Genomic DNA, 22,078 nt, shown 5'->3' with positions numbered 1-22,078 from the left:
CCTTCATAACAATATGTAATATGTACAATATACACACTGCAAGTATAAATATATATATAACGTAGTAACAGACACCTTCATAACAATATGTAATATGTACAATATACACGCTCAAAGTATATATATAATGTAGTAACAGACACCTTCATAACAATATGTAATATGTACAATATACACGCTGCAAGTATATATATAATGTAGTAACAGACACCTTCATAACAATATGTACCGGTAATATGTACAATATACACACTGCAAGTATATATATAATGAAGTAACAGACACCTTCATAACAATATGTAATATGTACAATATACACACTGCAAGTATATATATAATGTAGTAACAGACACCTTCATAACAATATGTAATATGTACAATATACACACTGCAAGTATATATATATATATATATATATATATATATATATATATATATATATATATATATATATATATAATGAAGTAACAGACACCTTCATAACAATATGTAATATTTACAATACACACACTGCAAGTATATATATTTAGTGAAGTAACAGACACCTTCATAACAATATGTAATATGTACAATATACACACTGCAAGTATATACTGTATATAATGTAGTAACAGACACCTTCATAACAATATGTACAATATACACACTGCAAGTATATATATAATGTAGTAACAGACACCTCCATAACAATATGTAATATGTACAATATACACACTGCAAGTATATATATAATGTAGTAACAGACACCTTCATAACAATATGTAATATGTACAATATTTACTGTATTGTGATCGTTTTAATCATTGCCAGAACCAATTCTTCGAGGCATTTATTACCGTTTCCATAGCAGCGCACTTTCGACAATGTGTGTTCCTACTTCAAAAACGCTTGTGTGTGTACTTATCATGGCAGACTTGGTAACAAACAACGAAGACGACTATTTTTGGACAAATGAGGATTTAGAACCTTATCTTTTTTAAGCTGAGTATACTGAGGATGAACTGCTGCTTATAGAAGCGAGCACGAAGGAAGAGTGAAACGGTGGAGAAGACGGAAGCTGAGAGAGTGAAGTAAAAGTGACTGGAAGCTGAAAAATGTGAACTTTGAAGCCATTCTATTTCTACATAAATAGAGTGCTTAGCCAAATAACCGTAATAAATGTCCCCGGCCAGCTGGACCAAACAGACAACTGTGAGTCACTTTATTATTGATCATGATACACGCAGTACAATCGAGCTAGCCGTGTACAAACAAAACATGAAATAATACTTTACAGATACTATAATATGATTGTTCATGTTTTTCAGTTTATCTTATTGTGTTGTGCATTGCAAACTCGTTTCATATCGACGTAGAAGCTAATTTATCTCTTGCTGTAGTTAGCGGCGATGGCTAATACCGTAGCAAGCACGTGTTACTACGCTCGAAAGAGAGTTCCTCAGTGTTCTCTCATACAAAAACAATGTTGCTACAGTTTGATTATTATACAGGTTACGGAATGTAAATGAAGCACTGTTGACAGTTTTTGAATGCATCTTTAAAGTTACTCAGTGGTAGAATTGTTTGCTCCCATTAGCTGCACTGCTAGCTACCAAGAACGAGACGAATTTTCTGTCAGAAAGTGGAATGAAAAATGTTGTCTTCTTGTCTCTCATAATGATTGTGAATGATAGCAAAAAATCCAAAAAAAGTGCATTTCCCCTTTAATTTGAGATGCAAGTCTACTACGAATAATACTACTGTATTATTATTTATTTTGCATCAGCGGGGCAGATTATCAGTAATCTAACAGGTACACATAGAATTTAAATAACTCAACAGGCAGGACTGCAACAACCACCGCGGCATTGCTCTGCTGTCTGTAGCAGGAAAGATCCTGGCCAGAATTCTGCTAAACCGCTTGACGGAACATCTCGAACACAAAGACCTCCTACCGGAGAGCCAATGCGGATTCAGGCAGGGTCGTGGTACAGTGGCCATGATCTTCGCCGCTCGCCAACTCCAAGAGAAGTGCAGAGAACAGAACGTCACTCTATACTCAACCTTTGTAGATCTGACGAAGGCCTTCGACACTGTCAGCCGAGAGGGCCTCTGGAAGATCATGGCCAAGTTTGGCTGCTCTAACATCTTCATAAACATGGTCCGTGAATTCCATGATGGAATGCAGGCACAAGTCCAAGACAACGGCGCATCATCTGAGCCTTTCCATGTAGAAAATGGAGTCAAACAAGGCTGTGTTCTGGCACCCACTCTGTTCAGTATGATGTTCTCAGCCATGCTGACAGATGCTTTCCGGTCTGGGGACATGGGGATCGACCTGCGCTGTTTAATCTGCGAAGACTCCAGGCAAAGACAAAAGTACAGACCACCAAGGTTCACGACTTTCTCTTTGCGGACGACTGTGCCATGAATGCTTCCAACGAGCTGGAAATGCAATGGAGCATGAACAACTTTGCCACAGCATGCTCAGACTTTGGACTCACCATCAGTACAAAGAAAACAGTTGTTGTGCATCAAACTGCTCCTGGAGACCTGTACACTGAGCCCCTCGTAAATGGTGAGAACCTCAAAGCTGCTGAAAAGTTTGTCTACCTGGGTAGCACCTTGTCACGCGGGGTAAACATCGACGAGGAGGTCATGCATAGGATTGCGCATGGAAGTGCTGCATTTGGCTGACTCCGCAGTTCTGTCTGGGAGCGCAGAGGGCTTAGCCTACGGACCAAACTTAAGGTCTACCGTGCTGTTGTCCTACTGTATGCCTGTGAGACCTGGACTGTATACAGCCGGCATGCTAAACAGCTTAACGCCTTCCACGAGATCCCTCAGGAGGCTGCTCAACATCAGGTGGCAGGACAAGATCCCAGACACCGAGGTCCTCCTCAGGGCTGAGATGGATAGCATCTATGCCATCCTCAAGCGTTTCCAGCTGAGATGGGGTGGCCATGTCTGCCGCATGTCCGATGAACGCCTACCAAAAATGCTCCTGTACGGTGAACTGCACCATGGAAAGCGCTCACGCGGCGGACAGCGGAAACGCTTTAAGGACACCTTAAAGGCCAGCCTCAAGGGCTGTGGTCTGGACCCAGAGATATGGGAAGCCGATGCCCAACACCGTTCAAACTGGCGCTCTGCAGTCTGGCATGGTGTTGCAGACTTCGAGGAAAAACGCATCCATGAAGCCGAACAGAAGCGACAGCTCCGCAAGACCAGAGACAGTTCCTCCCTCTCTGCCAGCCACCCCCCAGCCATAACCTGCCCTCACTGCAGCCGGTCATTCCGCGCAAGGATTGGCCTCTTTAGCCATCTTCGCACACACAAATCAACGTGAAGTCACCTGGTCATCTTCGAAAACGAAGGACGAACATGACACAGAGTTTAAATAAAGCAACCCTTTCTGAGGTTACAGTCACAAATAAGTCATTGATAAAAGCAGAAGGCAGCTGTTTCTTACCTATCTCAGACAGCTTTGTTGGATCTTCTGACACAGTTTCCAGCTTGGAAAGAAAACTCCTGATGGCTTTGAAAGCCTGGTAAGGACAGCAGAGTAAGACGTTACTTATGTTTCCATGTTTCTTAAAGGGGAACATTATCACCAGACCTATGTAAGCGTCATTATATACCTTGATGTTGCAGAAAAAAGACCATATATTTTTTTAAACGATTTCCAAACTCTAAATGGGTGAATTTTGGCGAATTAAACGGCTTTCTATTATTCGCTCTCGGAGCGATAACGTGACGTCACATCGGGAAGCAATCCGCCATTTTCTCAAACACAGAGTCAAATCAGCTCTGTTATTTTCCGTTTTTTCGACTGTTTTCCGTACCTTGGAGACATCATGCCTCGTCGGTGTGTTGTCGGAGGGTGTAACAACACGAACAGGGACGGATTCAAGTTGCACCAGTGGCCCAAAGATGCGAAAGTGGCAAGAAATTGGACGTTTGTTCCGCACACTTTACCGACGAAAGCTATGCTACGACAGAGCTGGCAAGAATGTGTGGATATCCAGCGACAATCAAAGCAGATGCATTTCCAACGATAAAGTCAAAGAAATCTGCCGCCAGACCCCCATTGAATCTGCCGGAGTGTGTGAGCAATTCAGGGACAAAGGACCTCGGTAGCACGGCAAGCGATGGCTGCAGTTTGTTCCCGCAGACGAGCGAGCTAAACCCCCTGGAAGTCTTGGCTCACACCGTCCCTTATGCCACCGAAGATGATCAAGAGAAGAATATGAGGATGAGGGTATGTCTACAGAATATATTAATTGATGAAAACTGGGCTGTCTGCACTCTCAAAGTGCATGTTGTTGCCAAATGTATTTCATATGCTGTAAACCTAGTTCATAGTTGTTAGTTTCCTTTAATGCCAAACAAACACATACCAATCGTTGGTTAGAAGGCGATTGCCGAATTCGTCCTCGCTTTCTCCCGTGTCGCTGGCTGTCGTGTCGTTTTCGCTTGCATACGGTTCAAACCGATATGGCTCAATAGCTTCAGTTTCTTCTTCAATTTCGTTTTCGCTACCTGCCTCCACACTACAACCATCCGTTTCAATACACGTGTAATCTGTTGAATCGCTTAAGCCGCTGAAATCCGAGTCTGAATCCGAGCTAATGTCGCTATAGCTTGCTGTTCTATGCGCCATGTTTGTTTGTGTTGGCATCACTATGTGACGTCACAGGAAAATGGACGGTTGTATATAACGATGGTTAAAATCAGGCACTTTGAAGCTTTTTTTAGGGATATTGCGTGATGGGAACATTTTGAAAAAAACTTCAAAAAATAAAATAAGCCACTGGGAACTGATTTTTAATGGTTTTAACCCTTCTGAAATTGTGATAATGTTCCCCTTTAACAACCGTACGTCATGGAGTACCTGCTCCCTGACGCTCTTGTCAGGGTCCACAGTGATGGCACAGAGCGTAGGCAAAATGCGGGCGGCAACCTCCGTCAGGCTGTAGTAGTTGTGTGTGGCGGCGAAGCCCAGAACGCCGGCGGAGCGCGACGCTGCAAAGGGGTCTTTTGTTGCTCGTGAGAAGGCAGAAATCAGAACTCGCTGTCGGGTCTGTGAAGAGAAGGATTAGATCAAGGCGGTTAAAAACCTAATTTCTTCCTTCAGGACGGTATTGTACTGCTCTGTAACACAGATTGTCTATTTAACAGAGAAAGTCTGATCTGTCTCTAAAAGCTTTGCTTACAAGCAAGATGCAAACACTGTGCAAAGACATTTTCCTCCACAGCGGATATACAGTCCTGGTCCAAAGTGTACATACACTTGTAAAGAACATCATGTCATGGCTGTCTTGACTAGGGATGATACTCGAAACCGGTATTCCCGGTTGTACGATAAGAAAAGAACCGAGTCCTCGGACTCTAATCCCTTTTTGAGAACTGGTACCCGTTATCGAGACCAATATAGTAAAGAAAAAGAGTTGGTTCTTTATTCGAATCCCGTCCTGACCAGAAATGCCCTTTGAGACATCACATGAAATGACGTCACGTAGCTCAGTAATTAGGCGCAGATAGGGAAAGCAGGAAAAACAATGGACCGGAAAAAGCGCTCCAAGGTGTAATAAAGTTCAAAACAAAAGGTATAATCCAATGAATAACTTTACTGAGAGATTTGAGCAGGGTACAAACACATGACAAACACTTTTACAACCAACCGGAAACATAGCAACCAGGCTAGCAACGCACCTCCTTTACGGCAGCTGTCGCAACGTTCTTAAAGCAACCGCAGCACATACATATATATATATATATACAACATATCTCCCTTTTTTAACTTTTTCTTTCCTTGTAAACAAAACAAAATCACACTGTATATGTGTTGTCTGTCTAATTATAAATAATGCAGACGAGGCGTGTTGGCTAAGTTCTTGACGTTTACTTTCACAGCGTGCTCATAACCTCATTCTTAGCTGCCGGCGTGGCGACATGCAACAACACTTTTCGGGGCTACCGCGCATGCTCCTCACTCCCGTTGCATGCTGGGTAGTGTAGTTGTTATATTCCCTAGCCAAGCTCATAACATCACATCTTTCCCCCTATAAAGAAATAATGTTAACTCAATAAAGTGTATTTCTTTTTTTAGCTTTAACTTTTAATTTTTTTAGCATTGTAACCACATTTGCAAACAACTTTTCTCTTCATAGAATTTTCTTTCAATAAAGAAATAAAGTGCAAAAATGTCAAAGCATCATAACAAACAGTTATGTTCCAATAGCAGCAGAAGTGCACTTTTTAGAGAGCTGTATTATTTTAAGTTTTGTGCCCAAGGGACTGATTTTATTTAACACTATATTATTATTTATACACCTATAGTGATCACAGAGACAGGTTGTTTTTGTGTTACTGTATATATTTGTTTTTCTGAAAAATCCCACTTAATATACTTTGGGTAACAACAGTCAATATTTATTTATTTTATTTTATTTTTTTTAGGGGGGTAACATCCATCCATCCATTTTCTACCGCTTATTCCCTTTGGGGTCGCGGGGGGCGCTGGAGCCTATCTCAGCTACAATCGGGCGGAAGGCGGGGTACACCCTGGACAAGTCGCCACCTCATCGCAGGGCCAACACAGATAGACAGACAACATTCACACTCACATCCACACACTAGGGCCAATTTAGTGTTGCCAATCAACTTATCCCCAGGTGCATGTCTTTGGAAGTGGGAGGAAGCCGGAGTACCCGGAGGGAACTCACGCAGTCACGGGGAGAACATGCAAACTCCACACAGAAAGATCCCGAGCCCGGGATTGAACCCAAGACTACTCAGGACCTTCGTAACAGTCAATATTTATTTATTTATTAGATTTTATTTTTTTCTTATATAACAAAAGTGAGCTTTTGTTAAACCAAATATTGTGTGTTTTTTTTCCATATACAACAACCTATATGGACTCGATAAGAGAATCGATAAGGAATCGGTTCGATAAGAGGATACGATAATAGGCTCGAACTCGACAATTTCTTATCAAACATCATCCCTAGTCTTGACTATACAATCATTTCTACAACATTTATTTTTTTGTGATAGAGTGATTGGAACACATACTTGTTGGTCACAAAAAACATTCATGAAGTTTGCTTCTTTTATAAATTTATTATGGGTCTACTGAAAATATGAGCAAAAGTATACATACAGCAATGTTAATATTTGCTTACATGTCCCTTGGCAAGTTTCACTGCAATAAGGCACTTTTGGTAGCCCTCCACAAGCTTCTGCTTGAATTTTTGACCACTCCTCTTGACAAAATGTGTTGGTTTTCTGACATGGACTTGTTTCTTCAGCATTGTCCACACCTTTAAGTCAGGACTTTGGGAAGGCCATTCTAAAACCTTCATTCTAGCCTGATTTAGCCATTCCTTTACCACTTTTGAGGTGTGTTTGGGGTCATTGTCCTGTTGGAACACCCAACTGCGCCCAAGACCCAACCTCCGGGCTGAAGATTTTAGCTTGTCCTGAAGAATTTGGAGGTAATCCTCCTTTTTCATTGTTCCATTTAAAGCACCAGTTCCATTGGCAGCAAAACAGGCCCATAGCATAATACTACCACCACCATGCTTGACGGTAGTTATGATGTTCTTGGGATAAAAGATTTTAGAATGACTTAAAATGTGTGGACAATGCTGAAGAAACAAGTCCATGTCAGAAAAGCAACACATTTAGCTGAACTGCAGCAATTTTGTGGTCAAAAATTCAAGCAGAAGCTTGTGGATGGCTACCAAAAGCGCCTTATTGCAGTGAAACTTGCCAAGGGACATGTAAGCAAATATTAACATTGCTGTATGTATACTTTTGACCCAGCACATTTGCTCACATTTTCAGTAGACCCATAATAAATTCATAAAAGAAACAAACTTCATGAATGTTTTTTGTGACCAGCAAGTATGTGCTCCAATCACTCTATCACAAAAAAATAAGAGTTGTAGAAATGATTGTAAAGTCAAGACAGCCATGACATGATGTTCTTTACAAGTGTATGTACACTTTTGACCACCACTGTAGCTGCTCACCCACATTGAGGCTCATTTAAGACTACGGCAAAACCATGCAGTTTTTCCCCCTAATTTTTTAAAATAATTTGCAAATATTTTTTGTATGAATGCACAAACATTTTTCCCTATTATTTTTTTACATTTAGACTTCACTGTAGTTTGTGCACAGCTTCTTTGCTGCTGTATTTGGGGCAGCATTACAAACATGATGCTGGCATTTCAGCTTGCTGAGAAGGTTTGATGTGTTGAGGTTTTTTTTCCTTCCGCACACTTCCTCTGAATCAGTCCCACACACGTTTGTTTTCAGCGAGCTATCTATCGAGCGCCCCGATTTTTTTAAATGTGTAAACATAATTGACCTGCGGGCACAACTGTTATCATATGTGGGCTACAGTTGCCCCTCAGGCTGCCAGGTCTAAAAGGGATAGCTACGTTTGGTAGCATTATTGTATAGGTCAAGGGTCGGCGAGCCACGTCGCTCTAGTTGCTCCCTGGAGCTTTTTCAAAAATGTATAAAAATTGAATTTTTTTTACTAGTTTTAATATGGTTTGTGTAGGACAGGGGTCGGCAACCCGCGGCTCCTGAGCCGCATGCGGCTCTTTGATCACTCTGATGCGGCTCAGCAGCTTACTTGCTGAACCCCCCAATTTTCCCGTGAGACTTCAGGATTTTAGTGCCTCTCATAGAAAACTCCCGGGATTAATATTCACCGATTTTCACCCTTACGGCTATAATAAGAGCGTGTCATGACGGTGCAACATTTGGCGCCCTCTACAGTCTGTATTAACAGCGTGCCAGCCCACAACTTGTTATACAATATACATCTTCTGCTTGCACACGTACGTGACAGCAAGGCATACTTGGTCAACAGCCACACAGGTTACACTGACGGTAGTTATATAAAACAACTTTAACACTCTTACTAATAATGCGCCACACTTTGAACCAAAACCAAACAAGAATGACAAACATATTTCGGGAGAACATCTGCACCTTAACACAACATAAACACAACAGAACAAACACCCAGAATCCCATGCAGCCCTGACTCTTCCGGGCTACATTATACACCCCTGCTACCACCAAACCCCGCCCCCACCCCAACCCTGCTCCCTCACACATCAACCTCCCCTCTGTGCGTCGGTTGAGGTGGGCGGGGTTTGGTAGGGGGGGGGGGGGGGGGGGGGGTGTATATAATGTATCCCGGAAGAGTTAGGGCTGCATGGGATTCTGGGTATTTGTCCTGTTGTGTTTATGTTGTGTTACGGTGCAGATGTTCTCCCGAAATTTGTTTGTCATTCTTGTTTGGTGTGGGCTCACAGTGTGGCGCATTATTAGTAAGAGTGTTAAAGTTGTTTTTTTTTATGCCGCCACCGTCAGTGTAACCTGTGTGGTTGTTGACCAAGTATGCATTGCTGTCACCTACGTGAGCAAGCGGAAGCTCCATATGTGGCTGTTCAGGCACGCTGGCTGTAGTGGGTGCTATTTGCTGTGCCATCACGGCACGCATGACGCATGACGCATGACGCATTCAAACGCCATTCATTTAAAACCCGCGTGCCACACCAGCTTTCAAATTCCACATAAAGGTGAGGGCAGCATGTCTGAGACCCCTGGATTATACATAGCACAAAGCAACAAAAAAAATGTGTATGCCGTGTTACTTCAGTTAAAATTTCAAAATATTTTTGCGGCTCCCATTGTCTTCTATAATTTGTGAAACTGGTCAAAATGGCTCTTTGACTGGTAAAGGTTGCCCACCCCTGGTGTAGGAGGACAAACCGTACTAATTGTTAGAAAGCCCACTGTTTAGTATGTTTGCGTTTATGCTTCACTGATGAGTATTTGGCGAGGGCCGTTTTGTCCTACTAATTTGGGCAGTCCTTGACAGTTTTACATGTATAACTGCCACAGAAAGACGTGTTTTATGCCACTCCTTCTTTGTCTCATTTTGTCCACTAAACATTTTATACTGTGCAAATGCACAAAGGTGAGCTTTGTTAATGTTATTGACTTGTGTGGAGTGCTAATTAGACATATTTGGTCAGTCCATGACTGTAAGTTATTCGAAGCTAACATGCTATTTAGGCTAGCTGTATGTACATATTGCATCATTATGCCTCATTTGTAGGTATATTTGAGATTATTTATATTACTTTACTTATGTCCTCTGTGTATATAATTCATATTTGCATGTCTCATGACACATGTAATATTGGCTGCATTTCTGATAGTTGTGTGCCATGTTGTTCCAGACCACAGCAAACGTTACCCAGCTTGCAAAAATTGTAATAAATCTATTAGAAGAAGACAACCTGCTGTTTCCTTTAACGTGGACACACACATCTATACCTTTGGCCATTCTAAGTCAGTCATTTCCAGGAGTTATCTCACCCTCTGAAAAGCCTCTGTGTTCCTAATGTTTTCCAATGTTGTAAAAATGTGTAGAGTAAATATAACATTTTTATATTTGTGTCAACAAAGATTTGTGTCAGCCTGCGACACAGTCATTTTGATAGTAGGCTAATGTAGCTAATATAGACACTTACATCACCATTATATCACTTATACAAAGCTTTTAATTTTTTTGTGGTGCTTCTATCTGGTTCTTTCAACACTTTGGGCCCCTTGCAAAGGTTGTGCCAAAAATTATACATCTAAACTGTTTATATACATGTGTACTAGGGGTGTCGAAAAATTGATTTTCGAACAAATCGCGATTCTTAGTTGTAACGATTCTTAATCAATAAAAAAATAAAAATAAAATAAAATCGATTAAAAAAAAATTAAAATTAAAAATTATATATATATATTCATTTTAATCTGTCCTGTCCAGCCACTCAGACAAATCATATAGTTGATGTACAAACCCCGTTTCCATATGAGTTGGGAAATTGTGTTAGATGTAAATATAAACGGAATACAATGATTTGCAAATCCTTTTCAACCCATATTCAATTGAATGCACTACAAAGACAAGATATCTGATGTTCAAACTCATAGACTATTTTTTTTTGCAAATAATAATTAACTTAGAATTTCATGGCTGCAACACGTGCCAAAGTAGTTGGGAAAGGGCATGTTCACCACTGTATTACATCACCTTTTCTTTTAACAACACTTAAATGATTGGGAACTGAGGAAACTAATTGTTGAAGCTTTGAAAGTGGAATTATTTCCCATTCTTGTTTTATGTAGAACTTCAGTCGTTCAACAGTCTCTGCTGTCGTATTTTACGCTTCATAATGCGGCACACATTTCCGATGAGAGACAGGTCTGGACTGCAGACGGGCCAGGAAAGTACCCGCACTCTTTTTTTTACGAAGCCACGCTGTTGTAACACGTGCTGAATGTGGCTTGGCATTGTCTTGCTGAAATAAGCAGGGGCGTCCATGAAAAAGACGGCGCTTAGATGGCAGCATATGTTGTTCCAAAACCTGTATGTACCTTTCAGCATTAATGGCGCCTTCACAGATGTGTAAGTTACCCATGCCTTGGGCACTAATGCACCCCCATACCATCACAGATGCTGCCTTTTGAACTTTGCGTCGATAACAGTCTGGATGGTTCTTTTCCTCTTTGGTCCGGATGACACGATGTCGAATATTTCCAAAAACAATTTGAAATGTGGAGTCGTCAGACCACAGAACACTTTTCCACTTTGCATCAGTCCATCTTAGATGATCTAGGGCCCAGAGAAGCCGGCGGCGTTTCTTGATGTTGTTGATAAATGGCTTTCGCTTTGCATAGTAGAGCTTTAACTTGCACTTACAGATGTAGCGACCAACTGTATTTAGTGACAGTGGTTTTCTGAAGTGGTCCTGAGCCCATGTGGTGATATCCTTTAGAGATTGATGTCGGTTTTTGATACAGTGCCGTCTGAGGGATCGAAGGTCACGGTCATTCAATGTTGGTTTCCGGCCATGATTCTCTGAACCTTTTGATGATATTATGGACCGTAGATGTTGAAATCCCTAAATTTCTTGCAATTGCACTTTGAGAAAGGTTGTTCTTAAACTGTTTGACTATTTGCTCACGCAGTTGTGGACAAAGGGGTGTACCTCGCCCCAACCTTTCTTGTGAAAGACTGAACATTTCTTGGGAAGCTGTTTTTATACCCAATCATGGCACCCACCTGTTCCCAATTAGCCTGCACACCTGTAGGATGTTCCAAATAAGTGTTTGATGAGCATTCCTCAACTTTATCAGTATTTATTGCCACTTTTCCCAACTTCTTTGTCACGTGTTGCTGGCATCAAATTCTAAAGTTAATGATTATTTATCAGTTTGAACATCAAATATGTTGTCTTTGTAGCATATTCAACTGAATATGGGTTGAAAATGATTTGCAAATCATTGTATTCCGTTTATATTTACATCTGCCACAATTTCCCAACTCATATGGAAACGGGGTTTGTAGATGTCTCTTGTTACATTATTTGTATTTGATTGTATGAAATGTTTGGGTATAATTATATTTAACAAAACCAGTTTTCTTTTCGGTAATATAGAAATGTATGAGAGTTGTTATCTGTTTTATGGAGGAATGTAGTCAATCATAGAACTGGCACCCAATGTTATTAAAATAGTATTGATTTTGAATGGAGAATGGATTCTGAATCTAATTGTTCCCTCCAATAGTCTAATCAAATTGTGTGGTGCCCAAAGATTCATGGCCCTAATGTGTACTGCTTTCCTAATTTTATTGTTGAACTTATACAAAGCAGAGCTGCAAAGATGGTTCCACTGTACAGTCAAATCCACTACACTGAAAGGATGCTAAAAGCTACACTGTGTCAAAATAAGTAGAAACCCCCTCTCAGCCCTACGGTTCTTAGCTTAGCAAAACTAGTCCCACCACTTCTAACAGCAAGGCATGGCAACCGAAGGGCCCAGTTATGTAATCAGTTATAAAGTTCTGAGTGTAATCAATGATAGTAATCACAACAAGTAATCCTGTATGGTAATCATAGTAATCAAGTGTGTTAAAACAGGTTTATCAAAAGAGGAATATGTGTATTATCCTAGTCCAGGGGTCGGCAACCTTTACCAGTCAAAGAGCCATTTTGACCAGTTTCACAAATTATAGTAAACAATGGGAGCCGCAAATATTTTTGAAATTTTACATGGTATAACACTGCATACATAGTTTTTTTTTTGCTTTGTATAAACCAGGGGTCTCAGACACGCCCACACCTTTTTATGGAATTTTTAAGCTGGTGCGGCACGCGGATTTTAAATGAATAGCGCTTGTCAGCGTCATGCGTGCCGTGATGGTACAGCATATAGCGCCCACTACAACCAGCGTGCCTGATCAGCCACATGTTGAATGGGACTTCCGCTTGCTCACGTGAATGACAGCAAGGCATAGTTGTTCAACAACCACACAGGTTACACTGGCTGTATAAAAAAAACTTTAACACTCTTACTAATAATGCGCCACACTGTGAACCCACACCAAACAAGAATGACAAACACATTTCGGGAGAACATCTGCACCGTAACACAACATAAACACAACAGGACAAATACCCAGAATCCCATGCAGCCCTAACTCTTCCGGGATACATTAGACACCCCCCCACCAAACCCCGCCCACCTCAACTGACGCACAGAGGGGGAGGGAGGGGGGGGGGGGGTTTGGTGGTAGCAGGGGTGTATAATGTAGCCCGGAAGAGTGCTGCATGGGATTCTGGGTGTTTGTTCTGTTGTGTTAAGGTGCAGATGTTCTCCCAAAATGTGTTTGTCATTCTTGTTTGGTTTTGGTTCAAAGTGTGGCGCATTATTAGTAAGAGTGTTAAAGTTGTTTTATATGGTCACCGTCAGTGTAACCTGTGTGGCTGTTGACCAAGTATGCCTTGCTGTCACGTACGTGTGCAAGCAGAAGATGTATATTATATAACAAATGTTGGGTTGGCACGCTGTTAATACGGACTGTAGAGGGCGCCAAATGTTGTACCATCTTGGCACGCCCTTATTATAGCTGTAAGGGTGAAAATCGGTGAATATTAATCCCGGGAGTTTTCTGCGAGAGGCACTGAAATCCGGAAGTCTCACGGGAAAATTGGGGGGTTCAGCAAGTAAGCTGCTGAGCCGCATCAGAGTGATCAAAGAGCCGCATGCGGCTCTGGAGCCGCGGGTTGCCGACCCCTGTCCTAGTAGGAGAAAATAAAAATACTAAGGACTAAAAGAGGGGAAAGAAAAGGAATAGCAATGTGACTAGAGTCACATTGTCTGGCCAAGAAAAGAGGAAGTAAGATAAGAGGAAGTCAAGGCTTAGAGACAGATGGCCAGTTAGAAACGGGAAGTTGGATAAGAGTCTGGAATGTTCCAGAATCTTCCAGTCAAAGGGTAGTAACAAGTATACTGTGGCCAATAGAATGTTAGTACATGGGACAAGCGGAAACAATAACCAATGTACTGTTGAGAATAGTGTGATGCATTCAAGTTTCAAGTTTATTCACAATACCATATAACAATTACAATAGTAGTGAATATCATCATTTAAAGATGTTGGAACGTGAAAGGGTCCCCCAAATAAGCCGGAAGAAGCTTTTGACAGGGGGTCCAGAGGACAGTATATACATGGAATGATGAAACATGGTAGCAAGCACAACAACAACAAAAACAACACTATATGATTAACACAAGATAATAGTACTAAAGCAAGCATACACATACATACATACATTCATTCAACCATGCAAAACCCAACAGTAGTCTACCCCACACGAGGCATTAAAGATAGGTGGTTAATAGGTAAGTTTTCAGTTTCTTTTTGAAGTTGGAGAATGGATACAGCACATACTTGCCAACCTTGAGACCTACGATTTCGGGAGGTGGGGGGTGGGCGTGGTTGGGGGCGTGGCTAAGAGGGGAGGAGTATATTTACAGCTAGAATTCACCAAGTCAAGTATTTCATATATATATATATATATATATATATATATATATATATATATATATATATATATATATATATATATATATATATATATATATATATATATCAGTGACTTGCAGTCACTAGAAGCAGGTGAGGCAGGGCCTCACCTGCCATCATGGAAAAAAAAAAAAAGTAAAAAGAAAAAAAAAAATTAAATTGTTATATGTATCCAGTGATTATACTATAAAGTTATTTTCCATTTAACTTCACCAGTTTTAGATTATTTTTATTCAAAATCGCTGAATTTTCACATTTGCCGTTCAAATACTGAGAAGAGACGGTGCGGTGAACAGCAGCCAGTTGAGGCACGTCACTCAGTGCCGCAACATGGATTGCGCAATGACTCGGCTAACTGCTGGACTGCTGTGCAGTGGGACTGTATTGCTATATGAACTATATTATACATTTCCATAGTTTAGTTAGCTGAGGTGTATAATGTACAGTGTATTTTGTCAACAACTGTATGTGTGTAAAGTATTTCTTGTGCTCAGCGATCATAAAACGGCTGCAAAAGACGCACTGGCTGAGGCTCCAGTAATCCCGCCTCCTGCACCCCCGCCGTAGAATTGTTATATCAACTAAAGCCCACACTTAAAAAACTTTCCACGTGCAAGATTGAATCTATTTAAAAAAATTATTTCATAAGAAGCCAAAAAGTGCAAAAACAATAATGTTGGTGTTGGAGGAGTTGTGAATGACTGCAGGAACACAACATTATATACACCTGCAGACTGCAGGTGTACCTAATTCACAACTCCTCCAACACGAACGTTATTGTTTTTGCACTTTTTGGCTTCTTATTAAATAACTTTTGTAACCTATTTTTATGGGCTTTCCTCTTTGTGATGTTAAGTTCCTGTTATGCGCTGTTATACAGTATATGCCTTGAGCTCTTATTTTGAAGGCGCTAAGAGCGGAAGTGATGTCACGTTGCGGAGGTTTTTGAAAGAAGGTAAATAAAGTGGTCCTCGTGTAAACTGGAGCCTCCGTGTTTGTTATTTTGTAGTTTCATACAGTATAGGCGACATTTATAAACCCTCGGTTACACTTTTTTAAATAGATTCAATCTTGCACGTGGAAAGTTTAAGTGAGGGCTTTAGTTGCGGTGCATGGACTTAATTTCTAAGTAAAGGTAAGACGATAACGTTTTTTTTAATTAAATGTGCTTTTTTGTGTGCTACAGTTTGTATGTGTAAAGTTAAAATAAAGTTAAAGTACCAATGATTGTCACACACACACTAGGTGTAATGAAATGTGTCCTCTGCATTTGACCCATCCCCTTGATCACCCCCTGGGAGGTGAGGGGAGCAGTGGGCAGCAGCGGCGCCGCGCCTGGGAATCATTTTTGGTGATTTAACCCCCAATTCCAACCCTTGATGCTGAGTGCCAAGCAGGGAAGAATGCTGGTATGAGCTTTTAAACATAACCCGTTAACTGCTGCCAATCAAATGGTGAATAAGATACTCTTTAGGGTTCATATGTTTGTAAATCTGACTGTGATGAAGTCAGTGCCTCACCAGCCATCAACCTCACCGCACGTCACTGATATATATATATATATATATACCGTATTTTCCGCACTATTAGCCGCACCTAAAAACCACAAATTTACTCAAAAGCTGACAGTGCGGCTTATAACCCGGTGCGCTTTATATATGGATTAATATTAAGATTCATTTTCATAAAGTTTCGGTCTCGCAACTACGGTAAACAGCCGCCATCTTTTTTCCCCGTAGAAGAGGAAGTGCTTCTTCTTCTACGCAAGCAACCGCCAAGGTAAGCACCCGCCCCCATAGAACAGGAAGCGCTTCTTCTTCTACTGTAAGCAACCACCCGCCCGCGTAGAAGAAGAAGAAGAAGCGCGCGGATATTACGTTTCATTTCCTTTGTGTGTTTACATCTGTAAAGACCACAAAATGGCTCCTACTAAGCGACAGGTTTCTGGTTCATGAAAAGACGCAATCTCTCCATCCGCACACGGACTACTATTTCACAGCAACTGCCTAAAGACTTTCAAGAAAAGCTGGCTACTTTCCGTGCATATTGTAAAAACAAGATAGCTGAAAAAAAGATCCGGCCAGAGAACATTATCAACATGGACGAGGTTCCACTGACTTTTGATATTCCTGTGAACCGCACTGTGGATACAACGGGAGCACGTACGGTGAATATTCGCACCACAGGGAATGAGAAGTCATCCTTCACTGTGGTTCTAGCTTGCCATGCTAATGGCCAGAAACTTCCACCCATTGTGATATTCAAAAGGAAGACCTTGCCAAAAGAGACCTTTCCAGCCGGCGTCATCATAAAAGCTAACTCGAAGGGATGGATGGATGAAGAAAAGATGAGCGAGTGGTTAAGGTAAGTTTACGCGAAGAGGCCGGGTGGCTTTTTTCACGCAGCTCCGTCCATGTTGATATACGACTCCATGCGCGCCCACATCACGCTGGTTTTTAATATATTATTAAAGTTTGACTGACCTATCTGACTGTTTTTTTGACATTCCTTTAGCGCAGTTAGATGCGGCTTATAACACGGGGCGGCTTATAGGTGGACAAAGTTTTGAAATATGCCGTTCATTGAAGGCGCGGCTTATAACCCAGGGCGGCTTATGGTGCGGAAAATACGGTAGCTAGAATTCACTGAAAGTCAAGTATTTTCTTATATATATATATATATATATATTATATATATACCGTATAGGTAAGAACGGAACCAATCGAGAGGTACCCCTCTGACACCATAGTGATATAGCTTATACCAGTGTTTTTCAACCTTTTTTGAGCCAAGGCACATTTTTTTCATTAAAAAAATACGGAGGCACACCACCAGCAGAAAAGGTTGAACAATGAAACTCCACCAGGTTGTCCTGCCTTATTTTGAGTTTGTTGTTGTTTCCTGTGTGTTGTGCTTTAGTTTTTGTCTTGCGCTGTTATTTTGGTGACTCTTCCTGTTTTGTTGGTGTTCTCCTGTAGCAGCTTCACGCCTTCCTTTGAGTGCTATTGCCCGCACCTGCTTTGTTTTCGCAATCAAGACTCTTTAAGTTGTGCGTACGCTATCCTTCTGTGTGGGGACATTGTTGATTGTCATGTCATGTACGGGATGTGCTTTGTGGACGTCCTCTTTGCTCCACACGCTGTAAGTTTTTGCTGTCGTCCAGCATTCTGTGTTTGTTGACTTTGTCGCCAGTTCAGTTTTACTTTTGTTTTACATAGCCATTCCTATGCTTCAGTGCCTTTTCCTAGCGGGACTTGCCTTGTTATTTTTTGGTTTAAGCGTTACATACCTTTTTACCTGCATGCTGTCTCCCGCTGTGCTCTGCATATTGGGATCACGACAAACCATCCTCGACGCGTTCCGACTTCTACAAAGCAATGAACTACCTGCTGCCACCTACAGGTATGGAGTATTACAAGATTACCCTGCCAAGCTCTACACAGCACAGGCACTAGACAACGGCACATTATTATGATTATTGATTTGCAAAAAATATTTTTTGGACCAATTAGGTGAAGTTGCATAATTTCCCACGGCACACCAGACAATATCTCACGGCACACTAGTGTGCCGCGGCACAGTGGTTGAAAATCACTGGCTTATACAATAAGATCTCAAGTCTATTGTGTCAAAGGCCTTGGACAGATCCAAAAAAAATGCCAATACCGCATTTTCCTTCTTCAATACAGCCATTGACCTTTTCCAAGAGGTTGAGTATAGCCATACAGGTGGTGCTTTTTTTTACGAAAACCATATTATTGACAAGGATATTTAGTTTTTCCAGAAAGCCATTCAGTCGGTTATAGACCACTTTCTCAAATATTTTTGAAAATGTTGGTAAAATTGAAATTGGCCTATAATTGTTCATATTATTTTCATCACCTGATTTAAAAATTGGGATTACTTTTGCCACTTTGGACATTTTGGGTACAATGCCAGCACTAAGTGACAGGTTTATACAGTGACAAAGAGGATTTATGATCACATTTGCTATGGCTTTCAAGATTTTGCTACATATCCCGTCCACTCCAGCTGTATGTGATGACTTTAGGTCCATAATGATCGTATAAAGCTCATTGATGTCGGTTGGCTGCATGAAAAAGGAGCTAGGGTAGCTGCCTGATAAAATTCTTTAAAGGAATACCCTGGAGGTTGACCTATTTTACTAGATAGGTTTTCCCCAAGGTATTAAAACTATTGGCAAGATCAGCCCTATTTGACCCTGTATCCGGAACAACAGGGGCCTTATGTCCCTTGTTGAGAACAGTATTCAACACGTTCCATGTTCTCCTACAACCCCCCTGCGATGCTTGTAATAGTTCAGAATAATAGTTGCGCTTACTTTTCCTGATAATATGAGTTAATTTATTTCTATAATTTGTGTATTTTTCTTTGTTGACAGTGGTAGGGTTCGAAATATAACATTTGTAGAGTTTATTCTTTTGTCTGATGAACTTTAGGGTCCCCCTTGTAATCCAGGGATTTTTTTTCTGAGGTATGATTTTTGATAGTTTTTTCAGGGATTGTTTCCTGAATAGCATCCTGAATCATTTTAATCAGATTCTCATATGCAGCATCGGGACAGGTGCAATTAAACACAGAGTCCCATTGCCTGGCAAGCAGATTATTATTTAGGTGTTGTAGAGTTGTATTGTTGAGTATTTTGGTTTTACCTTTAGGAGGTTGGGGGGGGGGTTTGCCAGAGTCAAAGAATAGTATAATGGGAAAGTGGTCTGTGATATCGGATTGCACCACCCCTGTCACGAGCTTTGTATTCCGGATGTTAGTAATAATGTTATCTATTATTGTTTTTGAGGCATCTGTGACTCGAGTGAACCTATTGATGGTGGGGAAGAAGGAAGAAGAATGTAACGTGTTGATAAAGTTCAGTTTTGCTCCATCGTCCTTGGAAATATCAATATTAAAGTCTCCAAGAAGGATGCAGTTTTTGTTTAGTTTATTTAGACTGAGTAATAGTTCATCCAATTTGGAAAGAAAAGTGTCAAGAGGTGAGTCAGGAGGACGATAGAGTACTCCAACAATTACCTTTTTTCCTTTGTTGTTGATCTCCATGAACAAGGATTCACAGAGATCATCTTCTAGGGCAGGGGTCGGCAACCCGCGGCTCCGGAGCCGCATGCGGCTCTTTGATCACTCTGATGCGGCTCAGCTGCATACTTGCTGACACCCCCGATTTTCCCGGGAGACTTCCGGATTTTGGTGACTCTCGCAGAAACCTCCCGGGATTATTATTCTCCGATTTTCACCCTAACAATGATAATAAGGGCGTGCCGTGACAGTACAGCAAGTAGCGCCCTCTACTGCCTGTATTAACAGCATGCCAGCCTAACCTCTTTTTAATGCATCTTCTGCTTGCACACGTAAGCGACAGCAAGACATACTTGTTCAACAGCCACACAGGTTACACTGACGGTGTCCATATAAAACAACTTTAACACTCTTACTAATAATGCGCCACACTTTGAACCAAAACCAAACAAGAATGACAAACACATTTCGGGAGAACATCTGCACCTTAACACAACATAAACACTACAGAACAAACACCCAGAAACCCATGCAGCCCTGACTCTTCCGGGCTACATTATACACTCCTGCTACCACCAAAGCCCGCCCCCACCCCAACCCTGCTTCCTCACACAACATCCCCCCCCCGTGCGTCGGTTGAGGTGGGCGGGGTTTGGTAGCGGGGGGGGGTGTATAATGGGTTGTACTTGTATAGCGCTTTTCTACCTTCAAGGTACTCAAAGCGCTTTGACACTACTTCCACATTTACCCATTCACACACACATTCACACACTGATGGAGGGAGCTGCCATGCAAGGCGCTAACCAGCAGCCATCAGGAGCAAGGGTGAAGTGTCTTGCTCAGGACACAACGGACATGACGAGGTTGGTACTAGGTGGGGATTGAACCAGGGACCCTCGGGTCGTGCACGGCCATTCTTCCACTGCGCCTGAAAGACGTTGGGGTGGGGGCGGGGTTTGGTGGTAGCAGGAGTGTATAATGTAGCCCGGAAGAGTCAGGGCTGCATGGGATTCTGGGTATTTGTTCTGTTGTGTTTATGTTGTGTTAAGGTGCAGATGTTCTCCCGAAATGTGTTTGGTGTAGGTTCACAGTGTGGCGCATTATTAGTAAGAGTGTTAAATTTTTTTATACCTCCACCGTCAGTGTAACCTGTGTGGTTGTTGACCAAGTATGCCTTGCTGTCACTTATAAGAGCAATCAGAAGCCCCATACATCGTGTTGGGGGCCTGCACGCTTGTTGCAGTGGGCGTTAAATGCTGTACGTTCACGGCACGTTCGTGAGAACAGTTGCCTTGAAATTAGTAGTCTACCGGAAAATTAGGGAGGGTTGACAAGAATGACGCTGTCAAGTGTCGTTCGTATAAAGCCTGCGGGCCGCGCTAACATCAAATTTTTCATATTAAGGTGTAGACCGGGTGTCTGAGACCCTCGCTTTATACATAGCAAAAAGCAAAAAAAAACGTTGTATGCAGTGTTATTTCATGTTAAATTTCAAAAGATTTTTGTGGCTCCCATTGTTTTCTTTAATTTGTGAAACTGGTCAAAATGGCTCTTTGACTGGTAAAGGTTGCCGACCCCTGTTCTAGGGTGAAGTTACATACTTTGGCATGAAGATAGTTCTGGACATAGAGGCACACACCTCCACCTCTTCCACTGGGTCTATTTTTTACATTTAAATTGTATCCATCCAGTCTAAACAGATCAATATATGAGGAATCAGAAAGCCACGATTCACTACAGGCAATACAGTTAAACATACAGCTCATATTGGAAAGTAGAGAGACTAAATCAGTGTGATGTTTATTCAGGCTTCTAATATTCAAATGTAAAAATGAGTAATTATAAAGATCATATAAGGACTTTAATTGCTCATGGTCATAGACATTGCAGTTTATATTATTCTCAATACCAATACAGTGCTGTAAATCTCCAACTGTGTCAAGGTCTTCAAAACCCATAAAATAATATATGAAAGTAGTCAGGTTTGCCTGACTCATACATGGACACTCCCATTCACACACACTCGTACCATACATACTGGAAAAAGCTGCTTCCATTTAGCATAGGATCGCATCAATCCCC

General features: G+C 41.4%; 1 protein-coding gene across 5 annotated transcripts in view; it reads right to left on the bottom strand.

Annotated features, from left to right (window-relative positions):
- scyl1 (SCY1-like, kinase-like 1) overlaps positions 1–22,078 on the bottom strand; it is a 115,715-nt gene that overhangs the window by 46,837 nt on the left and 46,800 nt on the right. For all 5 annotated transcript variants that reach the window (XM_061930457.2, XM_072912468.1, XM_061930458.2 and 2 more), the window contains exons 11-12: positions 4,874–5,062; positions 3,452–3,527 (exon numbers count right to left, since the gene is read on the bottom strand). In XM_061930457.2, the coding sequence (XP_061786441.1) occupies positions 3,452–3,527; positions 4,874–5,062 (265 nt within the window). The remainder of the gene's footprint in view (positions 1–3,451; positions 3,528–4,873; positions 5,063–22,078) is intronic.

This window comes from Nerophis lumbriciformis, linkage group LG36 (genome assembly GCF_033978685.3).
Source record: "Nerophis lumbriciformis linkage group LG36, RoL_Nlum_v2.1, whole genome shotgun sequence".
NCBI classification, from domain to species: domain Eukaryota; kingdom Metazoa; phylum Chordata; class Actinopteri; order Syngnathiformes; family Syngnathidae; genus Nerophis; species Nerophis lumbriciformis.
Note: the sequence above shows the minus strand (reverse complement) of the source record. Positions and strands in the feature narration are given on the sequence as shown.